The following is a 19,043-nucleotide window of genomic DNA, read 5'->3' as shown; positions in this document are numbered from 1 at the left end:
TGTGTTTGTGCCCCTTATGAAGCAATTCAGAAGTCCACGACACCACACCGTTCATAACTCCGGAAACAATGATTATGTCCAGTTCATTCTTTCTTATTTGGGTTAATCACGGATACTGTGTTTGTGCCCCTTATGAAGCAATTCAGAAGTCCACGACACCACACCGTTCATAACTCCGGAAACAATGATTATGTCCAGTTCATTCTTTCTTATTTGGGTTAATCACGGATACACATCATGTACTATTGCCCAATTTGTTGACAGACCCCCGATAGTTCTATTACTGCGTACAGACCCCTTGAATGTATTTTTTTCCTCTTAAAAGAGTTAAAAAAAAATACTCCGTACCAATAGAACTACAAGGGGTCTATCCGAACCTGGTCTATAGTGCAGGGGGTCTATCCGCAACTAAGCCTTCTTTTTTTTCTTCTTACCATCAAACAACAAAAGCTCTTTTCTATTTACCCCAAATTTATGCAAAATCTTCACATACACCACAAACTCACAAAAATCCTAATATAGAAAAATTCTGATCCAAGTGATTTTATTTCTAAGGCAAAGTTCCAAAAAAATCCTTAGTAAGAGATAAGGCGAATGTACACTTGAAATTTACTGAGCTGATAGATATTAGTATAGTCAAAACATCAATTTCATGTAGAAATCCTACTGTCAGTAGATTACAGAAAAGCTAAGAACTAGGTCAACAGCAGTATTGAAGGAGGAAAAATACATTGCCAAGAAAATATTACAGGAGTGTGCTAAGAGAGCATGATCGTATATCTAGCTTGATAGCATTAGACATATGAATCAAAATGGAAGAGCAGAGATAGCAAACAGGAGACTAAAAATCAATGATGAAACTCAAAAGGATGGAAGTCCTGCATTTTTAAGGTCAAGATAGTGAAAGAAGATATTTTGAATGTTTTGATGACACTACCATCATACAGAAAAACATGTCTCATTGTATCAAAAAGGTAGTTATAATCAAGTCATCATTGTCTCTACATATGAACATCCAATCAAAGCTAGATGATTAGAATGACGAAGTGCTTCTGGAATCCCTTGTGATTGAAGAACATCTAGTGATGTACACGATTTTAGTAAGACTCATACTCTAATAGTGACTTATGGATCAAAATGTTGGATTGATAAACAAAGATGTCCACAGGAAGAGTGAGGACTTGCAAATATATGTAGATTGGACACATCAGTGCCCAGTGCAAGAAGAGAAGAATAAGCATCCTAGCCAAATAGGGCTTGCACCTAAATCCATTGAAAAGGAAAAATAAGTGTAAAACAGAGAATATAGCGATAATGGATAAGTGGAAATACACCAAGAAATAGCATAAGTAATTAGAAACATCCACAACAAGTAGGAGATGTTTACTATTAAGGCTAAATGGAGACAGAATAGGATAATTTGGCTATGTTCAATGATGCCCATTCACTAAGGCACACCACTTTGGAGAAGCGATAGGATTATGACTAATGAAGACAAGAGATAGGTAATAGAACTTGGATAGAGTCAATTAAGAAGGATATGGTAGTAGATTCAGAAAAGTAATTAAAAATGAATGAAAGAAAAGTATCCATAAATTTTGGGATGGATCTTATCTTCTTGTTATAAATACTGCAGGTATGTACTGATTTTCTTTCCTCTGCTCACACGACCAAGATTTTTTTAACCTATAGATAATATAATAAATGAGAATCAATTGATCTTTTCACTGAATGAAATAGCTAGTGTGCCCCTCTAATAACTCCAAGAAATAATTGAATTTAAAAAAATGAGTAAAAACTGAAATAAGGGAATGAGACCACATTGTAGAGTATGTGCTACTTATGTGCCTATCAGTTATAAGATAAAAAGAAGAAAGCAATTTTTTTTTGACGGTGCAACATAGAGAGCATATGATCAGATTTTAAGGAGAAATAACAACCTAACTACCGGCAACTGGAATTGAGCTGGTCACTAGAAAGATAATGGTAAACTCTGAATATTTTTAGTGGCTACTGAAACTTTAGTAATTCCCTTAAGTTTCATTTGTATTCTATCACTATAACAAATAATGCAGCGATACGACTCTTTTGACAGTAAAGAGGTTCACATTAAACACAAGAGGATGAAAAAGAGCTACCTGACCGACTGCCTCCTCCTCACAGTACTCCTTAAGCACACCATTTGCATGAAAAGCACGAGGATTTCTGATCCTCTGAGCTAGGGTCTTATTGCTTAGGATTTCTATGCATCTGGAACAGCTGGCACCAATGCCATCTACAGTCAATGAGACGAAGTCTAGTGCTCCACTTAATGGCTGAACAACAAATCCGAGAAAAGCCCGGCCCAGTCCATGAGCAAGTCCTAGAACACCATACTCTCTCGCACTTTCAACAGGTTTTTTGAGAACTCCAGAAACTCCGAAAGCCACACCTTGTGCTAGAGCTTCTGTCCCTTGAAGAAGCCCATCACCTACACCAGTAATTCTCCTTGACCACACCTGGAATAGTACAGTACAGAGTAAGCAATTGGAAAGGAAGGGGAGAAGAGGGAGTGGCAGAAAGAGGAGAATTGTACTTGTTTTGTGCGTAGTTGTAGAAACTGCCCATCAGTTGAAAGCTCTGCAAAACCTTTGCTAAGTGAGGCCAAAGTTGACCTTGTCATGCTGAGAACATCCACCGAGAATATGAGATGGAAAGGATTGTGGATAAGATCTCTCTTAATTCGATTAATAATTGCAGGAAGAATTGAGCTTCTCCGCATGAACCTGCTTCTGTGCATTACTTTCCTAAGATGGAGCTAAGGCAAACAAATTGATAAAGAAAGTATCAGAACTAAACAAAGGAATACTGAAGATCCATGTGAATTAATTTTAGGATATCTGTTTGGTACAGTTTCACCCCCCTAAACAGGCACTTACCTGAATCTTAAATGCATTTCCAACTGCAGATAGTACTGGGCTCCAGATGCCAAGGGCGCCATATGGTCTTTGTGTTGGTGCAGTTTCTAGTGATAGCTTCAAACGTACCTCTGAAACATCAATCAAGCTAAAACAAGAAAATATATGAGAATGACAATCTCATTTATTGTTCTAAACTTTACATCTTATACTGATGCAGTATATGTACCTATGAGGTACTCACTTGATCTTATTATGTACATTAGAACAACAGAGATAACTTAAGATTGTTAGTTTGATTTTCCTACACATCAACAGGGTTGCCAGGTTTTATGGAAAATTCTCTGTTAGTTCACAGTTTCTTGGCCAGCAAACCAGCAACAAATTGGTAATTGATGTGAGGACGATAGTGGGTTGTAAAGCTTTTTCGACCTCTCCATATAGCTTGCGCAGAAGTCAGCCTCCATGGCCAACCACATTACAATGAGAAAATTATCACAAGGAATGTGTAGCACCGCTGAAATATATTAACAGTATTACTTCTGAATAAGAATCAAGCTGGTGTAGGGAGAATATCTACTATCATAATACATCTTTCTTAAAATTGAGGTCACCACCCTGCCCTTTGACATGAATAAAGGAGAAATTTTAAAATCCTTTTATTCTTTTTACACACACACATACATACATAAATTAAATGTCTCAAAACATCTATAGAACAAATATCATGATGTTTCAAAACAAATATTCAAGTTTCACATCTGGCTACCAGCTGTTCCAAAAAACCAACACACAAGCTCAAAAACCTAAGATAAATCATTCACAGAAAGCATGATACACACGAGGATTTGCTATATGCAAGTCACATAAATAAATCAGCATGAGTTCCCAACATTCCCATTTGATCTAAAGATTCTAAACAGATAAATTTGACAACCGTTCTGGAACTGAGAATGTGACTTGTCATATATTATTTTGCTTATTCCTTAAGAGAAACATCCTTCCAACAATTTCATTTCTCATTCTTCAAAATATTGAGAGAGTTATCTTAGGATTGTAGCTGAAATGGTATCATAACATGGTATAAACTATAAAAGTTTTTCATTAGGTTCTAGTTTCACTGTTAGTTCCAGCAATTTAAAATTTTATTTCCTGCATTTTCTAGCACTGGAAGTCCTTTGATGTGATCTGAGGAACATCCGCAGTTACTGTTAAGTGATGAGTTGTTTGATAGTGTTAGAACACACCTATAAGCTTAATCTTTCAGAAAAGTAAAGAGATCAAATTTACTTGCTTAGAAGATAGAAACTGAAACCAAATCCTTACTCTATTCGAATCTCTGGATCCACTTGAGTGACACCTGAGCTGCTTGGGATACTATCTAACCGGAGATTACTGTATAAGTCCACCAAAGCCCATATTATGGGCTCATGAACATTGATCCTCCAACATTTATCAGTTACCTATACGTGCAAAATACAAGTGGGAGATGATATTAACATATAAAAATGTCCTATTCTAAAGCCTTGACTTGAAGGCTTACCCGAACATAAATGTAGGGGTACACCAGCGTATCATCTGTACTATTATTGCACATTGTGATAGTGGCTTTGAAAACAGGATGATTAACGTCTGGCTTATCCTCAGGAGCTAACAGAACAGGCATCACCGTCAATGGCAGCTGGTTATCAAGTTGGATCTGACCAACTATAAGCTTAAATCTGACAGAAGCCATACACAAATATGATATTTAATAAAACAAAGTAGAACTGCTGGCAATTTTATAGTAAGAATAAATTAAAATAACGTAATTCTAATGACAAATATTATTTTACGAAAGAAATATATGAACATGGAGAAAAGTATCATTTTCCTTATTTAATTATTTTAAAAAGAAACTTCAGGGAATGCTAAACCACATAAAAGACAAACAACACTATCACACTAAATTTTCGAGTACCATAACACAAAAAGGAAGAAAATGATCACTCGACGATGTTGATTGGATGGATGCTATTTATTTTTTATTTGATAGAGTAGAAGAGCGGAAAAGGAAATTCCACTGTAGAGGCATATGCAGTGCGGAAAATATGCCTGTATGGCTCTTCAATTCCACTTGCTTTTTTCTAGTTCTTTTATCCATTTAGCCGACTGTTTTTAGCTCCTACTCTTTTAGAACTGTCTTATTGATCAGATAATTTCCGAACTATCTTACAGTTTTATTATGTAAGTGCTAGAATCTAGAATCTTAGTGCAGACAAACTAGATTTCTCTTCAAGATCTATATAGCGCAGCAGTTAAGTTGGATTCGACATAGATCAATTAAGCTTCTATAGTAGGCAAGAATGCACAAGTTGCACCTTTTACATATCCTCTGAACTCACAAGGAACAGAACACCTCGTATTTTCTATTCTACAGCTAAAGGTTGAAGCCTACATGTTGCACCCTAGAGGGAGTACAAACGCTACCATAGAGATTCCCATTAAGAAGTGTCTTGATGCCCTCCAATTTGGAGGGCTGAGCCAGCTGAATTAATATGTGGGTAGATGAAATTTAAGCCCACCATATGGAGGGGACTTTCTGATATGATTAATATTCTTCTACGGGCAGCAGAATGTATATCGTGGAAGACTGTATATCAGTTTGGTAAGAGACAAAACTAACACAAAGATGTAGGATCCTATTATATCATATCTGGAAAGTGAATTCCTGAAACAGCAACCATGGCACACAGATCAAGATAAGCAATTTGGATCCCCCATGGGGTAACTATATCAATGTTGGTGGAAATAAATTGTTTAAATTTGATTTTTTTGAAACACAGAAGCCCTGATTTACATATACACATACATGAACACATGCACAAACCCACAACCGAGGCTTGTCCAGCTGCATTTACTGCTCCCACGCTCCATAGGGTTAATCTTTTACCTAGTTCATGCTTTGGGGGTTGAGGTCCAAGTTCATAAAACTGCCTCAGCATGATGTTATCCAGTTATTTTATACTTACGTATTAACTTCAAACACGTGAGAAACTGCGCCCATGAGATCCCATAAGCACAATTAAATTGGACTCGTTTCTTCATCCCAATGAGGAAAAGTTGTTGGGAAGAAATTTTGTTTAAATCCCTATTCTGTAGGTCTTTAGTTCGAGAAATAAGAAGCTGCTCTCCGACCTCCAAGAAGCATAATTGCATCAAACCAGTTGAACATGAAAAGGATATAAATTCCAAATGCTATAGGTCTTTTCTTGGGTTCATGAAGCAAGTTCCCTATCTCCTGAACATTTCCTAGTTCGTGCTATCAGCAAGCTAGTTAACATATATTTTTCAGCAAGAAGGGGAAAAAAGTAACCTCCCAAAAATTGGCTGATGGAAAAAAAAAAAAAAAAAAAAACACCCAGCAACTAGAAAAGAAAAGAACACTTTAAATGAGAAGAATACTTCACTTAATGAGTTGTATTACTCAATATAGATGTAATTAACAAGGACCAACAAGGTAAAGCAAAAAAAATTAGATAGGAACATTCACTAGTAATAGAAGTTTCTTCCAGCGACAATAAAGTAACCTGAATCATGAAAATATTACTGAACGACATTGGTAGTAATGCTTGGCATTCAATGTATGATGAATGAGATTTATTAATACCTGCTTGTTGTACCCGCATCATATCCAGTTGAATATGAAACAAAGACTTTCTCCAAGTATAGATATAATAATTCTCTTGGTCTGTTATCTATCAAAGAAATTCCAACAATTCCCAATTCAATTATAAACTCTAAAGGTGCACTGCTAGATTCAATCTCATTCCCCAGAGATGAAGAACTTGAACTGTCAGTCTTCGCAGGTCCAGCCTTTTCATCTGTACTTAATAACAATGTTTTTTCGTCATCTATGAACCGTAAAATCTTGGTATCTCCGAACTCGATGCATCTGACCTTCATACCATGTGCCTTTAACTCTGCAATAGAATCCATTAACTTTTCCAAACTGATGTTTGGAATGTAACTTTGCCTTTCACCACTGATACCAACATCTAGAAGTTTCTGTCCATATGGATCATCCCATGAGAACTTTGTGGCAGAAAGCGGGTTCAATATGGTCCAAGCATCATCATCTAATCCGGACTGCCGAATTTTGATTATTGTACTTCTTGTCCTATTCTCCATTCTGTTAAACAAAAGGCTTATAATGAACTATCTAGTGCAAAACTTACAGCTACAGCATAATTTTCAAATTTGTGAATGAGTAATCATCTGGAAATAAACACCTGATAGGACCATGTGCCGGTTCCAGACGCAATAACACTGAGAAACGTGATCCCTCATCATAACCACGAATTTCAGCCCTTAAAAATTTCCGACCACCAAGATGCTTCTTCAATACTATAGTAATGGTATCCTCCTTCATAATTTCGACAGGAAAACACCAATCCGTGTCTTCAAGACGCACCTAATATAATGAAATAAACTACTTGGTGATAACAAGTATCTTGATTATAAAAAAAATTATTATATAAAATCTAACAATTAAAAATGGTAATAGAATAAAAAATTAGGAGACACTTCTGATCTGACATCTTATACATTAGAGTGTAAAATACTCAGGATAAGTACTTAGGATGAAACTTGCAAATTTGAATTCTTGGTGTTGAAATGAAATTCAGAACTAAAGTTTCAGATCATCTTCACCTCCAGAGCTTCCGCTGACGATAGTATATTCTCTGTGATTTGAGAACTTTGTGATCGAATGGATTGTTGGTTTAAAAAATTATTGATGTTTAATTCTTGAACTATTGATGCCAATCCCATAGTATACAACTTAAGCATATATCTATTGGAAAATAAGGCATTCTAGTGAACTAATAAGATTCTTCAGTTGGTCAACTGCAGCAACAAAACAACATCAGTGCTAGCTGCTTAAGTGCTTTATGGGCCTATGCAGTATAGGCACTGAAGACCATATTGATTGTCTTCTAGCATCTAACATCCCGGAACTTGTCCAAAACCTCACAGCATTATGTGCTCTATTGAATTGAACACTTATGCTACAATATTTACATTAAGACATCCACTAACTTTGCTATCCAAAATCTTTGTCAAATGAAATAAATGACTAAAGCTTTAGTAAGGCAAACCATTGAGAAACAGATGCCTCTGATTTCTTGTTCAGTGCAAGATCCCTTAAATGGTTCAAATGCATGGATTTTACTAACCCCTAGCAGTTCATAGAATATGACACGACCTATGCAGACTCGTGATGTCCAAACTTCAATAATGAAATTACATAATAGACATGACAAATATAAATTAGAAAAGGAAGGAAGAAGAGTGGTTAGTGAGATTAAATACAAGGCTTATAAGAGTTTCAGGAGAGAGAAAAAGAGCTAATATGAGAGAAAGAAAGTAGAGACTTGAATAATATTAGATGTATAAAGAGGGGAGATCAAAGGTTATAATAACCAACGTGGAAGAATTATTTTCATAAATTGTCTGATGATAAATAAACAAGAGTACATACAAGGGAAACTATCTACACAACTTAGGATAGAAACTCTAGGCATTGTCCAAAAGTTGGATGTTTAGTGAGGTTACGGACATTTTAAAGAAAAGAGGAACGGAAGAATGGTTAACAGAATTGCATAATCAAGCAACTTGTTAACAAAATTAATAAGCACCTGGAGTTTGTCCGGTCCAGCTTCGTGATATATGAAAGATACTCTTGAATCAGATGCATGAAGAGTCTTTGGCTGATCTTCAACATTGAATCTAATGAAGACATCTTGGCCAAGTCTATTGCTGAACGTCATGAACGGACGAATGGTTATAACCTGAAAAAAACGTGGAGGTCTTGATCTGATAAAGCCAATTTAGAATAAATATCAATGCCAGAAGTTAATTCACTACCTTTGTAGGAATAGCCTGATATGGCGAGGGTTTTGAGGAAATGAAGATCCGCATGCAGTTTCCATCAGCATCATAAGCATAAAGATCAACTGAACCATCCTAAAAATGAACAAAATAAAGAGCTCTTTTTTTTTCAGCTAGCCATATAACATCAAGAAACTATCAATAGGAAGGGAAATTACCATGTCACCAAGGGCAGAAAGATCTCTAACAGGTCCGAAGAGTTCCTTTCCAGGTTCAGCTAATGATGCTGAGATCCCTAAAAATTTGAAGGTCAACGCAGAAGCTATTGTGTATCCCTCAACCATCTCCTCCTGGGTAATTTGAAGGAATATTTTCTCAGCTTTCATGGTAGAACGGAAAGGGACAGAGAAATGCTTTTTCTCGTTTCTGCCTGACAAGTTCAGAAGATTATATTTAAGTGGAGGGCATCTTGCACTTGCAATCCAATAGGGAACATGGATTCTAACAGCCCGTGATATTAAACACTCCTTGTCATAGTTCTGCTCAAGAATGATTTGGACAATCCTGCAGACAGTGGAACTCATGAAGAGAACTAAATCTAGAAGAATAAAGCAAAAAGGTTATCTAGCATGAGTGTTTTGCATTCATACCTTCCAGAAAAAGAATTTCTCAAACATATCATTTTCGATGGCATTCTACTGGGATGTGATATAGGGACAGGCTCCTGAAATTAATAACATAAATTTAGCGATTACAAGGATTAAAAGAAAGAGTAAATGATGATTCTAAAGAGTATCAAATCATAAAAGGAAGTGTAGAATAATACATGTATTGGCTCCCATCCCCCTTGAGGAAGAACTGACAAGTATATTGGATCTCGTAAATCAGCATTGTAAACCTTGACGGTCTCACCTGCAATCAAAGTACCTTTGGACGAGGCCTGACTCTGTCCATTCTGTTTCTTTTCAATAACAGCATATTCAGCAGAAAGCGGAAGGAAATTAGTTACTGACAAAGGTGAGTCAATTATAAGGTTCCAATCATGTATTGGGTCTGAATGCACATCTTTTCCAATTTGTTTTGCCTGTATGCTCAAACAAAACCACAAGCCAGGGGAATTGTTAGAAGAACTCCCATTTGTCTGCATACAGTATAAGAGCTCATCAGACTCGGTAAGCTCTGATACACATATTTCAGAAGGTCCTTCAGCTCTACCTGAAAACTCACTCTGGTTTCTTTTATCAACCACAGAACTCCAATAATATTCATTTGGATCAATTGTATTTTTTGGTCTTAGTTGCAAAGCATATGATATTACAGGATGTGCAAGGCCTGACAGAGGCAGAGGAATGGTTTGACCAGGTTTCAGTAGCCCAATGGAAATTTGACTCCCCCCATTATATGAAGTACACTTCCTATTCCTTATCCATCTCCTCTTCCTTGCATAGTTCACAGTGTTAATGTGATCCGATGACTCAGGCCACTTCAGATGTTCAGTATCTGGAGCATAAGCCCAACCATCAGCTGCTACTACAGACGTCCTATCAACATGCCAATCATCCATCCATTCCCAACCATCTGGCAAATTAACACTAGGAAAACCCTGCAAACAAACATAAAATGTGGTAACGTAAAAGAATTCAGCTAATAGGTTATTAACAGTGATCAAATAGTACATTACAGTGAACAAATAGTACATCATCAGGCCCAACTTTTAGAAGTCTCGATCACCAGCACAAGCAGAGGAAAAAACTTTGGTAACACTCATGTAAAGATGATTGCCACCACTTAAGCACCAAATATTGCAAATTAATAGCAAAGTGACTAAACCATACCTAGGAAGCAACCTAGAACATTTTTTCTAGGACACATAATAGACATACAGCAGCTAAGATCAAAGATTTGAAACCTGGATTAAGAGCAAAAATCAAACTAAGATAACAAGAGACAAATTCATTACGTGGCCCATAATTAACATAATTGTATCCGTATTTGCATGTACAACCAAATATAGGAGTAATCTCATAAAACATTTTCAGAATTTCTTGTTGACACTTCAAGATGCAGACACTTGAATTCTTCAGCTTGATCAAGCAATTTTTCACTATAGCATGCAAATATAGAACAATATATATCACAAGTTTTTACTTTTTAAACAGAATAAGAACATTTATGTTCATATCAGTGTGAAAATTCTTGACAAAAGACTCACAAAGCCTTACTATAACCGTGATTCTGCAGAAGTAGCTATTGGCTCTTCCTTATGATTGAAGCTGTGCAGTATAAAGCCTATGAAGCTCTCTCCAACCAGCTGTAGGGGATTCAACTCTCACTTCTATCCACTTTCTGGGCCCAGTGAGATAAAGACCTTATCCAGGTCCAATGGGTGCTATTCCATGCAAGCTAAATAGATATAAATCTACCTTGGTTTCATTTACAGGGGAATTCCATGATTTCCTATTTCCTACATTTTCATATTCTCAATGTTAGCGAAAATAGCATTAATAATTCAACAGCCTCTCTGCACTGGTTCGGACAACTCTTCAAAACTTAGTTTTCAATCACTCACTAAACTTAGTGAGAAATTCTCTCTAAAAAATGCATTTTGAATGACATATTGCTTCTAAGAGTCGATTTTTTATATTGTCCCTCAATGCTCCATTATATTTGTTTATTGTTGCACATAAATCATTAAAAACCTTCACATATATTTTTATTGTCTTCCCAATTTTTGTTAAGTAAAACTTTCAAATAACCTTGGTATTTTTTCTGCTAAGACCCACATTAAAGCCCATAATTTCAGGCTCTTCTCCCCCAGTTTCCCCCTTTTCACAACATATTATAATCAAGGTTTGTACTTGTAATAAAGTAACTCCCAACTAAATTTTAAGATTCTAGAGAAGCTGCTGAGAAAAAGATAACATGAAGATATTTCTAGTCGCTAAACCCTAATCAAAGCATAGTGATGTAGAACTTTAATTAAAGACCATGTAATTCACTATAAATCAGATTGAAATCACAAGTACAAACCATAATGCCAGTTTCTCAAGTTACCATGAAGATTTCACTAAAAAGAAAAGAAAAAAGAGAAAAAGATTCAAAATACCTGAATGCAAACATCATTCATAAGATCTTAGACAAGACTGCAAAGCAACTTATAACAGGAAATATAAGAATGGATAAAATCAAGATTGACATGATGTCTACATCCAAGCAGAAATGAAAGTAGTGGAGAAATTAAAATCAAGAATTACCAACCGCCAAAGTCAATTCTTTGAACTAGCGTACAAATAAAACTATTAGAAACATAGGTACGTCCTTAACGACACAGAAAATTATTGTTGTTTAGAAAAAAGGGATTTTATATTTAATATTGATATTGATATAGGAAAAAAAAGTAAGTAAAGAACAATGTCGACCCCCTCTTTCACACCCAGAAAGAAACCCACTGCCAATTATATAGGAATTATGATGCGACTGATTACTGACATCCAGATCAGAACAGACTAATGTACAATCTAGAGTCATAACTTCTTTTGGTGTCAAAATTACAGGCCTGAAACATTACTCTTAAGAAAATCACATGAGTACTAAATGTAGCATCAAACCATTTACCTGATAATCGCTTTCGGATTTGTTGGAACTTGAGAGTGGCATGACTGGAGAATATCTAACCCAACCAGTTGACGGAGCATATCTCTCTACTTCAAAGAACTCTTCTGTGTAGAATCTGTTACCATCCAGTCCTTTATCTTCATCATCATCATCACCATCATGATGATCATCATCATCATCTTTGTAATTCACTTCGCCCTCAGATGAAGACATAGACTTAAGGCGTAGATCAACAACAAAATCAGTTTTATTAGTTACAGAAACCAGTGAACGCATGCTAACATATCTGTTACCATCTTTTACAGTTACTTCACTCGCAATAACGTCATTGCCTAATCTCCAGCAGGCAGCATGCGCAGCATAATTTAACCTAACAGTCGTCCAAGGTCCATGCCTGGTAGGACTGATCTGTAGAAACCCATTCCCCCTGCTAGTCATGTGATCTTTCTCATCTTTTATTTCAGGTCTAACAAAAAGTAGTACAGCACATCTTATTTTCCCATGCAATTTCTTATCACTATCGCAGTCCTGACAAGATCATAGTGTTAAACCTTTTGCAAGCAAATGTACATTCATGATGCATCAAAATACACACTAATGAAAATAGAAAAGAATTATAACAATGTTTTACTAAAATTAAAAATGAAAGAAATCTCACCATTGACTTCGCTGAGGAAAGTTCCCTCCATGTCAAGCTAGAGTTAATATCATCAGAATCAGAACTATGTGGTAGTAGAGTAGCTATCTGCTTCAACGGAGCAGAGTAGATCCCTATTGGCAGACCTGCCCACACCTCAAAATTTTATAAAATTCTAACTAACTTGAACATTCTTCAAATATAACATACACGCGACACGACAAATATTATAGTTATAAGGTTACCTCTTCCCACATCAATTACAACAAACTCCACCATGTAATCATCCTGAAAAGGTTGGAAAGAACAAGAAAAGTCATAAAATGGTTCGGCAGAGATCTTTTCCCACATGTAAAATACGATAGCAAAATCTTTGGAAAGTACATTCTGCAATTCAGCAACCACATGTGTTATGGAATTTCAAATAGTTTGAACTGCATTAAAAGCATTCAATTTCGTTGCATTTAAACCTGCCTGAAACTGAAAGTTGTTCTACAACAGAAAAAATAATGTATCGCAGTTACTTCGCGCTTTAGCTATCCAAACTGTTTAACAGTAACACATGGAGTTTTGTTAGTATTCCTTTTTCTTACTTGGCATGGTGGTTTTCCCTGTCTTTTCATCTCTTATGAAGATATTTGTCAGGTCTTAAACATTGTAAACTGTAAATTCAAAACCTTTCAACTTTTACCAGTCTGTTTCATGCCTCCTCAACAAAGGTACTAAAATAAAATAAAATAAAGAATAATTAATATTTGATTTTGCTTTGTAGAAGCTCCTCCAAATCCTTTAGCAAGTCTCTCTCTGTGTGCACTTGCGCTCCCATGTCCATCTATGCGTTGTCATTGGTATTCCCAAAGTACTGTTGGAACTTGGAAAACCAAAGAAGACGAAGCAACAAAATATTTTTGATAGTGCCCATTCTCAAAAATCATTAGTCCATTATAATAAATCAGAACATGCCTTAGATGTTCCACCTTTGATATTAGTCGGTTATATCCTTGAGAATTGAGATGAGAGAACTACTTACTGCAGAATCAATTTTGAAAAACATTGCTTCTCTCCACTTTACAAGAGAAACTCCAGAAGATAAAGACTCTGAGATTGCTCCACTTGACCGGGAACTTTGCTGTTGCAATGGTGAGTCCATGGGATGGCTAGTGAAAAGGCGCACAGCTACTGTGTACTGTTCAGTAGTCAATCCTTCTCGCATTGGGAACTATGCAAAAAGATGTCGCATCAGTAAACAGATTCCTCTAATAAAAATTCCAACATTTATGCAACAATAGCAGATCAAATTAAAAATAATAATCACATTCAGAAAGCATAACGACATTCACAGAAAGAGAATGCAAGAGATGGAAAAATAAATATTAAGCCTGGATTTAACAAAAGAAGCCATATGAATATATCAGATGAAAGAAAAAGGTCATACAAGCATATTATAGTAAGGAAATATTAAAATAATCAACATGAATGATTTCCTTGCTCCGGTCATACTTTAAATAGCCAGCTCCCAACTCATCAGAGAGGCTAAAAACCCAAAAAGTGAAAACAGCGCTATTGTCGTAAACATGTCAGGAAAGGAAAGTGGAGGTGCTATTGCCAAATAATCAGATAGGAACTAATCTCTAGCTCCAAATCAGTATCAAATGACTAGTTCAAAACTCATTGCAGAATGGTAAGCAACCCATATCATAAGAGGGTAACAAGATGGAGAAAATACTGAGATTTTAGAAGCAACAGACCTAAAGCTACCAGCCATGGTGAACAGATGTCTTAGGTAACATAGAGGCTCTGAACAAATTGAAGTGCAAATAACCTAGCTTTTCTTTATGGGAAAATGTCAGGTAGTTAGACAGGAGTCCAATTTTCAATAAAGAAGATTAGTACAACATTTCAATCTCACATAGGCATAACTTTGAGGGGTTTTATTTCTTTTTCATTTTGTGTATGTTACAGCATATTGGTGTGCAAATGAAATGAAGCATCTCACCTCAGCATCACCAATGATGATCATAACCATAGACCGAGATACTCTACCAAGTTTCCCTTTCAAATGAGAATCCAGCATGTTTTTGGCTACTGGAACTTTGACAGGTTTATTATCTCCAGAAGGCATCTTAATAATGTTAGAAAATTTCTCAATTTCAGCAGCTCGTATATAAATATCTTGGCCAAGCTTGTTCTGAGGTATAATATAATAGTTTTCCCTGTGATGGACATCAATTATGGACCTATCGCTGGAAGTTTGACGAGTCACTTCCTGGTTAATACAAAGACATAAAATTTAGCATATCAGCATCACAACAGGAATATGAACCTAGCGAAGTAAAGAATGAAGAGTGGTCACTGAAACAGCACAAACTCACTTTCGCTTTATATGATTCATCAATATGACTAAGATTATTCCAGCTAGAATAAGCTTGAAGCATCATATTTGCATTAGAGACGGAAACATTTAGATTCAAATCTTTCGTAGAAGTCATGCGAACCTGAGTAGAAGCACCGGGGGCATTTAGATCATATTGATACCTGTACATCATTGTAAGGTAAATATAAGCACGGTGCAGTAACTCCTCCTTGGAATCAACCACATATACTGATTAGACTGTGCCATGAACTAGCTAGGAACACTACAATAAGGAGTATAAAGAACTAGCTAACATGCTTCATGAATCACATTCTTTGTCGAAATAATATACAACTGCTACTCAATACAAAGCCTTTGCAACAGAACATATTCAACTCATGTGATAGTATGTCCTAGAGAACCAAACTTATGGTGTAGATTCAAAACACACCTCAAAAATCCATCAGTTGGCTCAACAAGTGGCTCCCAAGCATCATATTTGTCATTATAAGATCTTCCAGCCAAAGAGAAACTCACAGTTGAATTCCAATAATCAGGCCTTCCATGCAAACTAAATGCAACACTACTTAAGGATATGTTAAACAGTGGAACCATCTGCAAAAGCAATAGTTTAATAAAAAAAACTGTTATCTGAATCTGATGCAGTGCAACAAGTAGTACATGTAGAACAATCATCTGTAACAGATAAATCACACACATGCAATATTAAGAACAAAATATAGCCAATAGCCGAATAGAGAGTGCAATTTATATATCACCATCAAAGAAAGAGGAAATACAATTCGGTGAATCAAGACTACATACCAAACCTCCATAATCATCAAAAACAGCAGCAGAGAAAGTCTTTACTTCTGCATCAATTACCATGTCATCAGAGCCACTGGATACAGTTGAACCTGCAATCTTTAAAGCAAACCTCTTTGGAGGCTTTTTAAATCCACTTCTAACAATAAATGTGCCCATCCCGTTACCAACACTCCATAAGCTAAATGGCTCCGATGAGACCTTAGTACCTGAAGAATCCCATATACTCTCTTCAGCAAATTGATCTCCCGTAACCATATCACTACGTATACATCTTAACGAACTGAAGTCTTCATGCCTAGGTGAGCTCTTAGATGCAATACATCCTAAGGCAACGAATCCTGCTGGAGCTTGGGGTAGCCAGAAAGACACACTCTCATTCCCCTTCTGCTTTCTAATTTGACCAACCAGTTGAAAATCTTGTGGGATTCTTAGAAAATCTTCATCTCCAGAATCATGAAGAACTATAGTCGAGTTTGGAGGCTCATACCTGTAATTCCAGCGATTATTCAAAGGTCAAAGCTATAGCTGTAATTACCAATGCATGTTGAGGTAAAAAATTAATTAGAAAATTATCTACCCTTGAACAGCAAGATCGCCAAGATAAACCATTCCATGTTGGAGTACTGGACGCCATATAGACAATTTTTTCCCAGATGTTGCGCCTTGATTCCACCATATCAATCGAAAACTTGCAACAGCCTCAAACATCCGACCCGAGGTTACAAGACCAGATCTTTCCAGCTGCGGAGAATGCTCCTGATGATCACGGTTTTCTTGAGATGGTTTTTTAGAAGCTCTGGTAGGATGTTCTGAGTAGCCCAAGATAATATGATGCAAATCATATGCTCCTGCCCTTGGTCCCATATCAGTGGGATCTGCAGGTACAAAAGATCCAAAGGAGTTCTCCACTCGCCAAAATGCAATATTAGATGAATGGCTGCCAAAAAAAAAGGCTGGTATCAAATTGGAAAATTTTAAACAAACATAAAACTATAAATATAGAACAATATACAAAGCATACTTTTCAGTTAAGCTAAGGGCTACACAATCCTTCATTGAGCAGGGAGAAACCAAGGAAGCCAATATGCATAAACCAGAAGATAACTGTGGTTCTGTACGATCAGTGGAAACCACACAACCAAGTGCAACATAACCCTTCGGTGCCACAGGGAACCAAATAGAGTAACTATTCTGTTGTGCAATGTTATCAATATTTGAAACTGTACTTGTTGAGCCATCGCTGCTTCCATCACTTCGGTAATGGCATGACCATATCAGCTTGTATGATACAGGCCTCTTTACTCTGACAATACTGGTGTTAACAGCAAGGACACCTTTCGAAGGTGGCTCATTTCTGTTGTGGAAGAGTCATTAATGAGAACAATCCAAAACTTATAAGCAACAAAGAGAAGTGAGTCGAAACGTACAGAGGGCTCAAACAATCTCCAAGAAGAGCATATCCAGATGGTGTCCGTGGTCTCCATATGGCGTAAGTTTGGTCTTTCTTGTAATCTAATCAATGAATCAGTCAGTAAAAAATTGAAAAAGAAAACTTATAAGCAACAAAATAGTAGCCATCAAGCTGTAGCCATTTGATGGCAAGCAACTTCTTACTCTGAATTATCCCGACTTTGTCAAACTGAGAGCAGACAACTGTGACTTTTTTAGATGTCATCCTTAGAAATGCCAAAATATCTTCCTCCACAGCTAGAAACAGTCTCAAAATGCTGAAGGAGAAGTTCATAAATATATCTGAAACAGCAAGATGAATGTTTGTTCTTCCAGAAGCATTGGAGAACTTCACACAGGTGTCAAAAGGCTCTAAGACCCTTATCCCATTACTCTCCACTTTTAACCCAAGAATATTTCCATCCATCTCAAAGCTGTCCCCTTTCATTACAAGCCTGTGATTAACAGTAAAAACATCAAAATACGTCTAGCACGTTCAAGAGATAAATGCCTTAGTAAGTGTCTCACCTGCAGAATACATCAAGATACGCATGCATAACCTTTGTTGATAGAATTGGTAATTCACCAACATCCTCTGAGGTATTGTAAAACGTAAGCTCTGGACCTATGGCCTGGAGATCACACAGAGCGGTATTAGAAAGATAAGAATACACGAACAAATTCTGTCTATAAAGAGAGATGGGAGTATAATAATAAAACCTGCATGTGGTTATAGACATATACATCCGTGTATGAAGGATAGATATGGTTTCTATTGAATCGAAAAAGATTAGCATCACTGATTAATATCTATAAGGATATATGTATTTTAGTTGTAGTATGCAATTTCTGAGTCTACTTTCCTATCGAACTGCCAAACCTAGAAATAAGAAGCAAAGAAAACTGTCACAAATCTTTAAATTCTTGTACATCATGCTTCTGACAGGAAATGTAACTGGATACAATGTTCATGACTAATTCGATACAGGAGAGGTGCCCATATATGGAACATATTCTCAGAGACTGGGATACCTGATGGAAACTCACAGGACGCTTATAAAATGTATCTTAAAAATCTAAAGTCTATCCCCACAGACCAAATGTGTGTTAACAGATTTATCCAAAGGAATGAACAATAAGTTCAAGAATTAAATTTGACTTGTAGATGCTTTATACAGCTTGCCAAAGAATTTTATTGCTCTCATGACCAGTGATCTATATAACTTAAAAATGTTTTATATCACCAGAATTATCGTGTTCTTCAACCACAACAGTCTAACAAACCAGCCACTATAGTTCCTAAAATATGTCATCTATTGCTATTAATAAAGAAAAGCCATCTTTTTGGTCAATGATTTTGGTTCTACCCTTTGAAAGTCACGAATTCAATTAA

At 36.3% G+C, this 19,043-nt stretch overlaps 1 protein-coding gene across 1 annotated transcript in view; it reads right to left on the bottom strand.

The window, feature by feature from the left end:
- Positions 1-19,043, bottom strand: part of LOC109838824 — a 103,596-nt gene that overhangs the window by 6,050 nt on the left and 78,503 nt on the right. The window contains exons 34-58 of the mRNA XM_020407247.1: positions 18,179-18,282; positions 17,816-18,105; positions 17,629-17,713; positions 17,223-17,555; positions 16,779-17,138; positions 16,199-16,688; positions 15,825-15,988; positions 15,393-15,555; positions 15,017-15,286; positions 14,051-14,239; positions 13,266-13,308; positions 13,042-13,166; positions 12,384-12,911; positions 9,595-10,371; positions 9,419-9,492; positions 8,987-9,332; positions 8,805-8,903; positions 8,576-8,728; positions 7,169-7,350; positions 6,547-7,068; positions 4,441-4,618; positions 4,224-4,360; positions 2,919-3,045; positions 2,576-2,797; positions 2,139-2,498 (exon numbers count right to left, since the gene is read on the bottom strand). Of these exons, the coding sequence (XP_020262836.1) occupies positions 2,139-2,498; positions 2,576-2,797; positions 2,919-3,045; positions 4,224-4,360; positions 4,441-4,618; positions 6,547-7,068; positions 7,169-7,350; positions 8,576-8,728; positions 8,805-8,903; positions 8,987-9,332; positions 9,419-9,492; positions 9,595-10,371; positions 12,384-12,911; positions 13,042-13,166; positions 13,266-13,308; positions 14,051-14,239; positions 15,017-15,286; positions 15,393-15,555; positions 15,825-15,988; positions 16,199-16,688; positions 16,779-17,138; positions 17,223-17,555; positions 17,629-17,713; positions 17,816-18,105; positions 18,179-18,282 (6,321 nt within the window). The remainder of the gene's footprint in view (positions 1-2,138; positions 2,499-2,575; positions 2,798-2,918; positions 3,046-4,223; positions 4,361-4,440; positions 4,619-6,546; positions 7,069-7,168; positions 7,351-8,575; positions 8,729-8,804; positions 8,904-8,986; positions 9,333-9,418; positions 9,493-9,594; positions 10,372-12,383; positions 12,912-13,041; positions 13,167-13,265; positions 13,309-14,050; positions 14,240-15,016; positions 15,287-15,392; positions 15,556-15,824; positions 15,989-16,198; positions 16,689-16,778; positions 17,139-17,222; positions 17,556-17,628; positions 17,714-17,815; positions 18,106-18,178; positions 18,283-19,043) is intronic.

This window comes from Asparagus officinalis, chromosome 4 (assembly GCF_001876935.1).
Source record: "Asparagus officinalis chromosome 4, Aspof.V1, whole genome shotgun sequence".
In the NCBI taxonomy this organism is placed as follows: domain Eukaryota; kingdom Viridiplantae; phylum Streptophyta; class Magnoliopsida; order Asparagales; family Asparagaceae; genus Asparagus; species Asparagus officinalis.
The sequence above is the reverse complement of the archived record's forward strand: the minus strand, read 5'-3'. Positions and strand labels throughout refer to the sequence as shown.